General features: G+C 44.2%; 1 protein-coding gene across 2 annotated transcripts in view; it reads left to right on the top strand.

Annotated features, from left to right (window-relative positions):
• Window positions 1–12,950, top strand: part of SCAPER (S-phase cyclin A associated protein in the ER) — a 542,550-nt gene that overhangs the window by 147,841 nt on the left and 381,759 nt on the right. The window contains exon 9 of one of the 2 annotated variants that reach the window (XM_075345474.1): window positions 8,544–8,735. In XM_075345474.1, coding sequence (XP_075201589.1) covers window positions 8,544–8,735 — 192 coding nt within the window. Of the gene's footprint in view, window positions 1–8,543; window positions 8,754–12,950 lie in introns of both variants that reach the window. The other variant, XM_075345473.1, reaches the window with a different exon arrangement.

The raw sequence follows: 12,950 nt of genomic DNA, 5'->3' as shown, positions 1-12,950 counted from the left end.
GGGTGGGGAGCGGTCTTTCTCCACCACAGGGCTCAGGGTATTTGGACTCAGACAGAGTCCTCCCTTCAGATCAATGTTCTGGAGATAAGGGCGGTGTATCTTGCCCTAAAGGCGTTCCAGCCGTGGCTGGAAGGCAAACAGATCCGAATTCAGTCGGACAACTCCACAGCGGTGGCATACATCAATCACCAAGGCAGGACACGCAGTCGGCAAGCCTTCCAGGAAGTCCGGCGGATTCTGCTGTGGGTGGAAGCCACAGCCTCCACCATATCCGCAGTTCACATCCCGGGCGTAGAAAACTGGGAAGCAGACTTTCTCAGTCGCCAGGGCATGTACGCAGGGGAATGGTCCCTTCACCCGGACGTGTTTCAGGAGATCTGTTGCCGCTGGGGCATGCCGGACGTCGACCTAATGGCATCCCGGCACAACAACAAGGTCCCGACATTCATGGCACGGTCTCAAGATCACAGAGCTCTGGCGGCAGACGCCTTAGTTCAGGATTGGTCGCAGTTTCAACTCCCTTATGTGTTTCCTCCTCTAGCACTGTTGCCCAGAGTGTTACGCAAGATCAGGGCCGACTGCCGCCGCGCTATCCTCGTCGCTCCAGACTGGCCGAGGAGGTCGTGGTACCCGGATCTGTGGCATCTCACGGTCGGCCAACCGTTGGCACTACCAGACCGACCAGACTTGCTGTCTCAAGGGCCGTTTTTCCATCTGAATTCTGCGGCCCTCAACCTGACTGTGTGGCCATTGAGTCCTGGATCCTAGCGTCTTCAGGGTTATCCCAAGAGGTCATTGCCACTATGAGACAGGCTAGGAAACCAACGTCCGCCAAGATCTACCACAGGACGTGGAAGATTTTCCTGTCGTGGTGCTCTGCTCAGGGTTTTACTCCCTGGCCATTTGCCTTGCCCACTTTTCTTTCCTTCCTTCAATCCGGATTGGAAAAGGGTTTGTCGCTCGGCTCCCTTAAGGGACAAGTCTCTGCGCTCTCTGTGTTTTTTCAGAAGCGCCTAGCCAGACTTCCACAGGTACGCACGTTCCTGCAGGGGGTTTGTCACATCGTCCCTCCTTACAAGCATCCGTTAGAACCCTGGGATCTGAACAGGGTGCTGATGGCTCTTCAGAAACCACCGTTCGAGCCAATGAGGGATATTTCTCTCTCACGCCTTTCGCAGAAAGTGGTCTTCCTAGTTGCAGTCACTTCACTTCGGAGAGTGTCTGAGCTAGCAGCGTTGTCGTGCAAAGCCCCTTTCCTGGTGTTTCACCAGGACAAGGTGGTTCTGCGTCCGGTTCCGGAATTTCTCCCTAAGGTGGTATCCCCCTTTCATCTCAATCAGGATATCTCCTTACCCTCTTTTTGTCCTCATCCAGTTCACCAATGTGAAAAGGATTTGCACTTGTTAGATCTGGTGAGAGCACTCAGATTCTACATTTCTCGTACGGCGCCCCTGCGCCGCTCGGATGCACTCTTTGTCCTTGTCGCTGGCCAGCATAAAGGGTCACAAGCTTCCAAATCAACCCTGGCTCGGTGGATCAAGGAACCAATTCTCGAAGCTTATCGTTCCTCGGGGCTTCCGGTTCCCTCAGGGCTGAAGGCCCATTCTACCAGAGCCGTGGGGGCGTCCTGGGCCTTGCGGCACCAGGCTACGGCTCAGCAGGTGTGTCAGGCGGCTACCTGGTCGAGCCTGCACACTTTCACGAAACACTATCAGGTGCATACCTATGCTTCGGCAGATGCCAGCCTAGGTAGGCGAGTCCTTCAGGCGGCGGTTGCCCACCTGTAGGACGGAGCCGTTTACGGCTCTATTATGAGGTATTATTTACCCACCCAGGGACTGCTTTTGGACGTCCCAAGTGTCTGGGTCTCCCAATGGAGCGACAAAGAAGAAGGGAATTTTGTTTACTTACCGTAAATTCCTTTTCTTCTAGCTCCAATTGGGAGACCCAGCACCCGCCCCTGTTCCCTTCGGGCTGTTGTTCTTTGTGTACACATGTTGTTCATGTTGAATGGTTTCAGTTCTCCGATATTCCTTCGGATTGAATTTACTTTAAACCAATTTATAATTTTTTCCTCCTTCTTGCTTTTGCACCAAAACTGAGGAGCCCGTGATGCACGGGGGGTGTATAGGCAGAAGGGGAGGGGCTTTACACTTTTAGTGTAATACTTTGTGTGGCCTCCGGAGGCATAGCTATACACCCAAGTGTCTGGGTCTCCCAATTGGAGCTAGAAGAAAAGGAATTTACGGTAAGTAAACAAAATTCCCTTCATCCTGCAGATAAGGGGTTAATCTGCAGGTTAATAGTGTTCTGAAGCTGCCCAGCACCAGTACAAATTGTCTTTCCAGTAAAGGAGACAAACTCTAGCACAGCGCCACCTATTGGAAGTAGCGATCCTAAAAGTCACAAGTGGATTTTCAACAATCCTTTGCAATATGACTCAGGATATATAAGCCAGATCAGAATCCCAATTTGCAGACACGGTGTTTCGGGGTGCTTGCCCCTCGTCAGTGCAAAGTATGGGGGTGTCTGATCTGGCTCATGAGAAAGCTATGTGGGGACCACGGGGGAACACTATTCTCCTTAAGGAGACTTTGCAAGCCAGTCTGGCTGCCAGGTAAGGGGACTTATAGCTGCAATGCCCCTCTGGGAAATATTCAAATTGTCTCTCCAGTAAAGGAGACAAACTCTAGCACAGCGCCACCTATTGGAAGTAGCGATCCTAAAAGTCACAAGTGGATTTTCAACAATCCTTTGCAATATGACTCAGGATATATAAGCCAGATCAGAATCCCAATTTGCAGACACGGTGTTTCGGGGTGCTTGCCCCTCGTCAGTGCAAAGTACAGAGAGCCCTGCTGCCAGGAGGACATGAACTTTATTCCTGCCAGCAGCTTCGGGCTTTCAGTCATAGGGGTGGTAACAGCGCAGTTTCAGTCACTGCTATTGAGCGGCTGTAACCGATAGTTAGATCTAAGGGTGCTTTCACACATCCAGCATTTCGCCGGATTCAGCACACTCCAGTACAGTGCAATACAGTACAATGGCATCACGACAACCTCCGGTTACATGCGGTCATGTGACCGGAGCATGTTGCAATGCCATTGCACAGGTATTGCACTTCATGCTGGCTCTCAGTCAGCGCTGGATTCACTCACTATGTCCTGAGCGGCGTCTGAACCTGCTCTTGCACTATGCCAATGACTGAAAGCCTGAGACTACTGGGAGGAATAAAGTTAGTTTCCTCCTGCAGCAGGGCTGTTGGCGCTGGGCAGCTTTAGAAGGCTATTGACCTGCAGATTAATCCCATACCTGCAGGTTAATAGCATTTTTTTTAGTTGATAGATTTCAGCTTTCTAACCCAATGTCGCAAGACAGAAGTGATAATTGTTATGCCATGTGCGCACATTGCATTTTTTCTTGCGTTTTGGTTGCGTTTTAAACTGCACTGTGTCATTGACAAAATGCATGCGTTTTGCTTTCCCAGCAAAGTCTATGATAAATCAGAAATTCCATGCACATGTTGCTTTTTTTCAGCGGTGTTTTATTTGACAAATATTTGACAAAATCATTCCCTAAAAAAAAGCAGCATGTCAAAACGCAACCAAAATGTTTAGCTGTGCATTTGCACTGCATTTTGGTTGCATTTTGGATCTGTTCTTGATAACAAAAACGCAGGTCACTAACTTTTCTCCATTTTCTCTCTCTCTCTCTGTCTTCGCTTCATAGTCACCGATCACCGTTGCGGCACGGCTGTCACACTGCTCCCGCGGCCTTTCCTGCTTCTGAAAGTGCCGGCCACTCATTAGGCTTATCTCATATTCACTGTCACTCCACCTGTGACAACAAGTCACCCGAGTGACTGAAGTGAGCTGCGCGATCTGTGGTGCCGTCACTCAGGTGATTTCCGGTCACAGCTGGAGTCCTTCACCTGTGACCGCAAATCAGGCCTGACACAGCAACAGAGCCGCGCGTTGAGAATGAACTGGGGTGAACCTTTGACGTCACAACTGCGGGCACCTTACTATTGCCTGTGTTGCGGCACTGATGTCAGAGGTTCAGGTGAGTTCATACTCATCGCGAGGCTCTGCTGTCAGCGGACAGTCATGCTCTGTAGAGCTCACTGTGACAGGACAGGGATGTAGCAGAGCTGGGACCTCGTGTGGATTAGTTTGCACCTGCAGGGTTGTTAAGGGGTTAATAAAGTGGGGAAAGACAGTGTTTCTTGTATTTTATTCCAAATAAAGGATTTTGGGGGTGTATGTGTTTATCTACTTTCACTTACAGATTAGTGATGGGGCGAGGTCTCAAAGACGACTACCATCACTAATCTAGGACTTAGTGGCTGCTGTGGGCTGCCATTTTATCCTTATTACCCTGATTGCCACCGCACCAGGGCAACGGAAAGAGCTGGGTCCAGCGCCACAATTGGTGCATTTTATGGATGCGTCACTTCTGGGGCGGCTGTGAGCTGCTGTTGTTAGGCTGGAAAGGGCCAAATAACGATGGGCCTTGCCACCCTAATAATATTAGCCCCCAGTTGTCTGCTGCACCTTCGTTGGTTTTAGAAAAATGGGGGGCCCACGTATTTTTTTTTTTTTTTAATTTAAAGAAATCAAATAATTAAAAAAAAGCATGGGATCCCCTCTATTTTTCATAAGCAGCCAAGATACAGCAGACAGCTGAGGGTTGGGTATGAAAAATGGGGGGATCCCCACGTCATTTTTTTTACCAAAAAAATAAAAAAAACAGCTCTCCAAGCTAGCTATCCCTCCATCAAGCTATTCTGTTATTTCTTTCTATCTATTCAATGTGTTTTTTCTAATTATCTATTCTATATGTTCTTTCTATATGTTCTTTCTATCTATCAATTATCCTATCCTATCATATTTAATTTCTCCTTTAATAAATGCACTGACTAAAACGCAACAAAAACGCATCGAAAATGCATGCATTTTTACTGCTTTTTTTTTGTCAAACACGGTGGAAGGAAGGAGGTGGGCAGGATGTTTACGTCCCGCTCATCTCCGCCCCCTCCGCTTCTATTGGCATCCTGCCGTGTGACGTCGCTGTGACGCCGCACGACCAGCCCCCTTAGGAAGGAGGCGGGTCGCCGGCCAGAGCGATTGTCGCAGGGCAGGTAAGTGCATGTGAAGCTGCCGTAGCGATAATGTTCGCTACAGCAGCTATCACAAGATATCGCATCTGCGACGGGGGCGGGGACTATCGCGCTCGGCATCGCTACAATCGGCTTGCGATGTTGCAGTGTGCAAAGTACCCCTTACAGTTAAGTTATTAAATTCTTAGGGAACTATCTCTAGTTTCCCCTGTATAGGATGTGGTAGCATTCTTTACCCTGTAACTTAAAGGAATTTGTGACCAGGTTTTTGTCACTTAATCTGAGAGCAGCGTAATTTAGAGACAGAGACCCTGTTTTCATGGATAACTCCTCCTTGTAGTAGATAAAAACACAGATTTGATTTTATATTTATTTTATATCAGGACAAGACAATTCTCATAAGACTAATAAACCTGCAGCTACAGTATGTAGTTCTCCATGTTTGTGAGCTCTGTACAACCCTGCATCCACCTCTGATTGCAGCTTTATGGCTATGCACAGCTACACAGAAAGCTGCCAATCAGTGGTGTTGGCGGGTTATACAGAGCTCAGCATTCAGAGAACTGGTAGATCTGTAGCTGATAAAGCAGAGATTTTATCAAAATGACAGAGAGTAGGCGGGTAAGTGACACAAGGCTAGAATCCGGGTCTTTGGTCTCTGATGCTGCTCTCAGACGGAATTGCAAAAATCTGCTTATTGATTCCCTTTAAAGTGGATATCCCATCAGGGCATCCCCATTTTATGTGCTGTAATTGAATAGCCACTGCTTAGGAGCCCTTTTATTACCCAGAGCAAAGAAGCGCTGCAGAAGATGCCTCCTGCTATGAAGGACACAGTGCGCCCTTTGATGGGGAAAAGGTGCATTTGGGGGCTGCAGCTGATGGACATGCCACGTTTTGCCGATCGTCAGGCAGGTCCTCACTTAGAGAGGGTTATGATATACAGATGTAGTAACTCCTCTAGGCACTTACAGGAAACCTGTTCCCTTTATTTGAGTTATGTGGTATAGACAACAGAAGAGGAGATATCTTAGATTTGTCTTTGCACTTTTTGTTTTCCATGGCATAAAGCTGAAGTTTATTCTTTATTATTGATTCTTTGTATTGACACATCAGGGAAGTTTGGGAATAGAGCTGTAGTGACGGAGGTTTCATATCTACAGGCTCATTTGCATATCAATTCAAATGCTGATTTATCAGTAATGGAAGAATGGACTGAACATGTAAAGATACTGTTGGACTTTTTTTTTTTATAAACAGCTATACAGTTGACACCAGAAGTTTACATACATTATATAAAGACACATCTGCATGTTTTTCTCACTATCTGGCATGAAATCAGAATAAACTCTTCCCGTTTTAGGCCAATTAGGAATCAAATTTATTTTATATTTGCCAAATGCCAGAATAATGAGAGAGAGAATGTTTTAAGGCATTTTTATTAATGTCTGCAAAGTCAAAAGTTTACATACATTTCATTAGTATTTGGTAACATTGCCCTTAACTCCTTCACCACCAAGGACGTACCCGTACATCCTAAATCATGAAGTGAAGGGATAATCACCGCCGGTTGCTGCGGTGAGCCTGCGGCGATCCCCGCACATGTCTGCTGATTTGTACAGCAGACGTGTGCTTCGCAGGCATAGGTGGATCTAAGATCCACCTGCGCCTGTTAACCCCTTAAATCGTGACAGCGTGATTTAAATGCTTACAACGCTGCCATCGTAAGCCCCGTGACGTGATCACGGGGAGCCAATGATTGCCGTGATAGCACAGGGTCATGTGATGACTCCTGTGCTATTATGACTCACTTCCTGTTACAATCGACAGAGCAGCCACTGTTACAAGAGATGAGCATTTGTCCTGGCATTTGTGATGTGCAGCTGTGATCAAGAGAACTCAGACTGCTGATCCTTATAGCCCCCAAGGGAGCCTAGTAAAATAAAAAAAAAAATTACATTTTAAAAAAAATAAATAAAAAAACCTAAAAGTTCAAATCACCCTCCATTCACCTCATTGAAAAGTAAAGGTTAAAAATTTAAAAAATATACAAACATTTGGTATCGCCACGTTCAGAAACGCCCGATCTATCAAAATCTAAAATCAATTAACCTGATTGATAAACGGCGTAGCAGCAAAAAAATTCAAAACACCAAAATTACGTTGTTTGGTCGTCACAAATTTTGTGGAAAATGCAATAACAGGGGGTTAAAACATAGCCTCTGCGCAAAATGATACAGTTTTAAACGTCAGCTTAAGATGCAAAATATAAGCCGTCACTGAGCTCCAGATTCCAAAAAATGAGAATACTACAGGTCGCGAAAAATGGCACAAAAGTGCGCCACTTTTTATGGCCAAATTTCAAATTTTTTTTAACCCCTTAGATAAAAGTAAACCTATATATGTTTGGTGTCTACGAACTCGTACTGATCTCAGGCATCACACCCACACATCAGTTGTACCATATAACGAAAATGGTGAATAAAATATCCCAAAAATAATCATGAAATAACTTTTTTGCAATTTTTTTGTACTTGGAATTTTATTTGCCGATTTTCAGTACACTATATGGTAAATCTTATGGTTTCATTTAAAAGTATATCTCTGCCCACAAAAAACAAGCCCTCATATGGCAAGATTGACGGAAAACTAAAAAAGTTACATCTCTTGGAAAAGAGGGGAGTAAAAAAAACCAAACTGGAATTCGCCCAGAAGTGAAGGGGATAAACTGTATGACTTGGGTCAAACGTTTTGGATATCCTTCCACAATCTTTTCACGATTGTTGGTATGAATTTGGGCCCATTCCTCCTAACAGAACTGGTGCAACTGAGTCATGTTTGTAGGTCGCCTTGCTCGCACCAGCTTTTTCAGCTTTGCCCATAAATTTTCAGTAGTATTGAGATCAGGGTTTTGTGATGGCCACTCCAAAACATTAACTTTGTTATCCTTATACCACTTTGTAACCAGTTTGGCAGTATGCTTTCTTGTCATTGTCTAAAATATTAATTTTAAAAAGAACAAGTAGACAGGGATACATAAAAGGGGAGTAGAAAAAGGTTATTTTAAGTGTTTATACTTATTCTTCAGGATATAACGACATATAAAGGACCTTTGTATGTTACTATGCCCTGATGATGAAGTCTTTAAAAAGTTTTTTTTAAACCTTTGTGACAATTTTACTTGAGCAGTTCCCTGCACCTCGCTGTCCTCTATCAGATGAGAACCTATTGCACTTTTTGCTTTTCATCTTTTTGCTATATGGATGTGTTTTTAATTTAATGTAAAGAATAATTGTATTATACGTAAAATGGGTAAAAAAAGTTAAGATTTGAAAATTCTGCCATGAGTAAACAATAATACCATAACGAAACGACATGGGGAACATGTAGCGTTGTGACTTTATACTATCATTTTTCTTTTTAGTTTACTGTCCACAAGGCGTTAGAGGAATTGAAGAGCACAGGAACGTTTACACCACAGACGGCCCCATCGCTGCCCTGTCTGGACATCCCGGTGGTGTTTCTGGACCCATTGTCCAAGATGCGAAAGTCTGAGGTCACTTGCACTGCAATCTCTGCAGGGGGAGGAAGCAGTAGTGATCTGGACCTTTCAAACGTGAGTGCTGGAAAATTGGTAAGGACATTTCATCTTTTTTATTTTTTTTTTTTTAAAGGAGCTGTAGCTGTGTGTGGAATAAATCCATAAAACGTGATGTACTGAATGAGACTGATTGAGATAAAAAGGCTGTGATGGGAAATGCTGAGTGGCCAGCGGGTCTCACCTATTTAGTCCATTTTTACAGATTGTGCAGAATTTTTATGTGATTTATGAAACTACAGCTTTCGGAAATAGATAGGCACTAAATTTTATATCCCCATATCTGATACATTGTTCCTTAAAGGAGGAAATCACTGACAGACATGATTGATGTAATTGTGTGGTCAGTAGTGATGAGCGAGCACTATCATGGTCGAGTGCTCGGTACTCCTAACAAGCAGCTGGTCGCTCAGGTGAAAGCGACTCATGTACCCGAGTATAATGGAAATCAGTGGGGGATTCAAGCATTTTTTTGGTAATTTTCCAGAAAACTGCTTGAGTTCCCCATTTACTTCCATTAAACTCAGGTACCCGAGTCACTCCCATCCTAGTATCCAACTGCTTGTTACAAGTACCTGAGCATGTTAGTGATCGCTCATCACTTGTGGTCAGCTTTAGTCTTCAGGAACCCAACAGGTTGCCAAAGAAGTGCCATTGGCATGTTGCTAGTCCCTGATCATTGATGTTTGACGCCTAAGGGTATATTCACACTTGGTTTTTGTGCTCTAAACTTGGTGTATAATGTGCACAGCTCTTTACAATACCGGCATTATCAATGAGATTTCTGAAATCTCATGCCCACATTCCTCCCTCTCCGGCTTATATTTTTAACCTTATTACCTTTTTGCAGATTTTTTTCAGCCATTCAAAAGAATAGGTCAACAACGCAAGTAAGAACGCACATAAAACATGACAAAAACATGCAGCGGTTATCTACCATACACTAAAGGCCCCGTTACACGCTACGATTTATCTGACAATCTCATTAGCGATGTGACACGCCCAGATCGTAGTTACGATTTGCCGAGATCGCTCATAGGTAGTTTATTAGCGGTCACACGTAAGGATCTCACAAACGACGCAACATCGTTCAGCGATATATTGTTTGACCAAGGCAGTCGTGTGCATGTTGTTCATCGTTGGCAGGGTGTCAAACGTACCAATATGTCTGCTGCGTTCCAAACGACGAACAATATTTTGAAACTGAACAACGTGTCAACGATCAACGTTTTTCAACCTATTTGCGATCATTTGGAGTCGCTCGTAGGTGTCACATGCAACGATGTCGCTAACAATGCCAGATGTGCATCACGGAATCCGTGACCCCGCCGACATATCGTTAGATAAATCGTATCGTGTAACGGGGCCTTAAGCCTCCTTGAAGCAATTGTAGCGCAGTGAAGTGTGAGCAGTTAGCGTCAGAACGTGTGATCGGACTGCGGAGTGATTCCGGAGCTTGCTGACAGTGGATGAAAGGTGTATCGACATGTGTAGGATGTGATTGTGTGGTTGGATGGAGGATTGGTGATTTCTGGCTAGATTATGTCACCTAACATTGTCTTCTTCTTATGTTTCTTCTCCTGGTGTACTTGTTCAGAACAGGTAACTTCTTCTCATTGTAGTAACAGATGTATAAAAAGAAAGGCTAACAAAGAACTTAAAAACCTTCCTTGTCTTTGGTGCATTGTGTCATTGTGTGCCCATCTTTCTTTTTACTTTATGCAATCGCATGTTTTGCAGATTTCTTAGTGGAACATTGAACAAAACTGTTCACCGGACCTTTCTCCAGCGGCCCTGTGGGTGGTCTCTGGCCGGATCAGAGCACTGTGAATGTCCTAGTACCCGCCGGCATCCTGAGCGCCTCTTCTGACCATAACATTGTGCCGGCCCTACCAGTCAGAAGAGGCACCCAGATGTCCAGATAGGAAGTCCGCAGTGCTCTGGTGTGACTGCCTTTGGCTTCTGTCGTGGCCACTGGACCGGGTCCTACAAATCGTTTCACTCAACTCTAAATTCTAAAATAATGTTATTTTTTAGCTAATTTTTCTCAGCAATATCGGTTTCTTGGGATGGACAGTATTTTAGCCGGTGATCATTCTTCATTCCACATAGTCACAGACATATCCTAGCTCTCAGATTATTAAATAGCAATGTGTGTCATTTTACTTGCAGCCAATGTGAATTATGGCTGTGGCATAGAAACACACGCGCTATATATTCTTATTAAGAAGCTGAAAAGCATGGCTTTGGCTCTCGTAGCTAAACTTCTGACTCTTCTAGGTTTTAACACTTTGGCTCTTTCTTAATGCGAATCTGCCTTAAGATTTCACTATATACGCGTAGACCAGATGAGACTGGTAGCTTTACATTGAAGAATCGATGTAACAATAGCTGTGTATTCCTGATATTAAACATTTTACAGCAAGATATGGAATCATAAAATTCTTATTTTAATATTCGGCTGGAAAGCGTACACAAAATGTTACAGATTTTCAGAGTGAGTACACTATCCTCATCAGGTCTAAGAGATATATTTATTAATGGATGCAGGTTATTTTCTTAAATCTGATGATACATCCACTTTGAAGATATGATGTATAATTGTTAATTAATAGTGATGGGCGAGAACTAAAATGCTCGCTACTCGATTGGGGCTGGTTGGACAACCTCAACACGAGTAATAAGTATAATGGAAAGTGAATGATTGGCACATAGCCTTCCGTCTACATACAGCCAGCCATAAACAGAGCATATCCAGCAGGAGGGATGGCGGGTTGTTTTATTTTGGTCACACTACGTCTGAAAACGCTCCTTTAACCCCAGTGAGAGCCATTCAGAAACTATGACTGTCTCTCCCTGCGGTGCCTGACATCATACAGTGAAGCGAGCCTGTGCATTGTCGTTGTTTCATCCACGACACATCCGAGCACCCACATCACTATTAATTACCTAATTTACTGCGGGAAGGCTATCCTTTACCTTCCTTTAGATATTCATGAAGTTAGGCTTTTAAAAATAGTTAAATAATACTAATAATTAATATTTTCATTTTGAACATTTATTGGTTTCTTTACCGACTTAGACTCCACATTCCTGATGATAAAAAAAAAATCTACAGATGTCGTAATTTAAACGAAGTAAAAAAGTGAATTGTGAAATCGCTGGCATGTTTTTAAAAAAAAAAAAAAAATCTGTTACCAGGTTTTTGCTAACTCATCTGAGAGGAGTGTGACGTAGGGACAGAGAGCCTGATTCCAGTGATGTATGATATATTGAGCTGCTTACTACAGTTTTGGTAAAATCACTTCCAGTTCTCTGAATGCTGACCTCTGTATAACTCCGCCTATACCACTAATTGACAGCTTTCTGTGTATACTGTGCATAGGCAGAAAGCTGCCAAGCAGTGGTGATGGCGGGGTTTTACAGAGCTCACGAACATAGAGAACTACATGGCAACAGGTTTACTAGTCTTCTAGTGATAGTCTCCTCTTGATAAAAATACTAATTTTTTATTATATTTACTGCAAGCAGCCCAGTAATTGAGATATCCCTTGAATCAGGGTCTCTGTCGTTACATTATGTTGCTTTCAGATGACTAATACCTGGTGACAGATTCCCTTTAATAATTGTAGCTTAAAGGGGTTGTCCACTACTTGGACCACCCATTTTGATTCCCCTTGTTTACTTCTGTAAAAATAAATAAGCCTTTATTCATCTCCAGTGCGCCCGCGGTTCCAGCATTGTCTAAAGCCGCATTCCTGAGGCCCACTTGACATTGTTATGACACGCGGGCCCTGCGACCAATCAGTGCTGGCTTCCTTCACCTCAGCTTCGAACATTTGGGCAGGAAGTCAGCGCATCACTCACATCCTGCTCAAACATCCGAAGGCGGGGAGACAGACGCCGGGTGCTGATTGGTCGCAGGGCTCATGTGTCATAACAGCGCGACTTTAGACATTGGTGGAACCGCGACTGCACCAGAGGTGAGTATACACTTATTTAATTTTATGGGGGTGAACAAGGGGAATGAGAAGGGATTGTCCCAGTAGTGGATATCCCCTTTAATGCTTTCCAGAATAGAGGTTTTGTGAGGAGTCCTACACTGAGAATACGCTGTCTTCCTTTGTGTGTATTCATAGGTATATACGCTTTTGTATAGCACAGTGCATGACATTCATGTGGCATGTGTGGCTGTGTCCTATGCCCCTGCATGTGCTGGAGAACGTTGCTTGT

Source organism: Anomaloglossus baeobatrachus, chromosome 4, assembly GCF_048569485.1.
Source record: "Anomaloglossus baeobatrachus isolate aAnoBae1 chromosome 4, aAnoBae1.hap1, whole genome shotgun sequence".
Classification (NCBI taxonomy): domain Eukaryota; kingdom Metazoa; phylum Chordata; class Amphibia; order Anura; family Aromobatidae; genus Anomaloglossus; species Anomaloglossus baeobatrachus.
The sequence above is the reverse complement of the archived record's forward strand: the minus strand, read 5'-3'. Positions and strand labels throughout refer to the sequence as shown.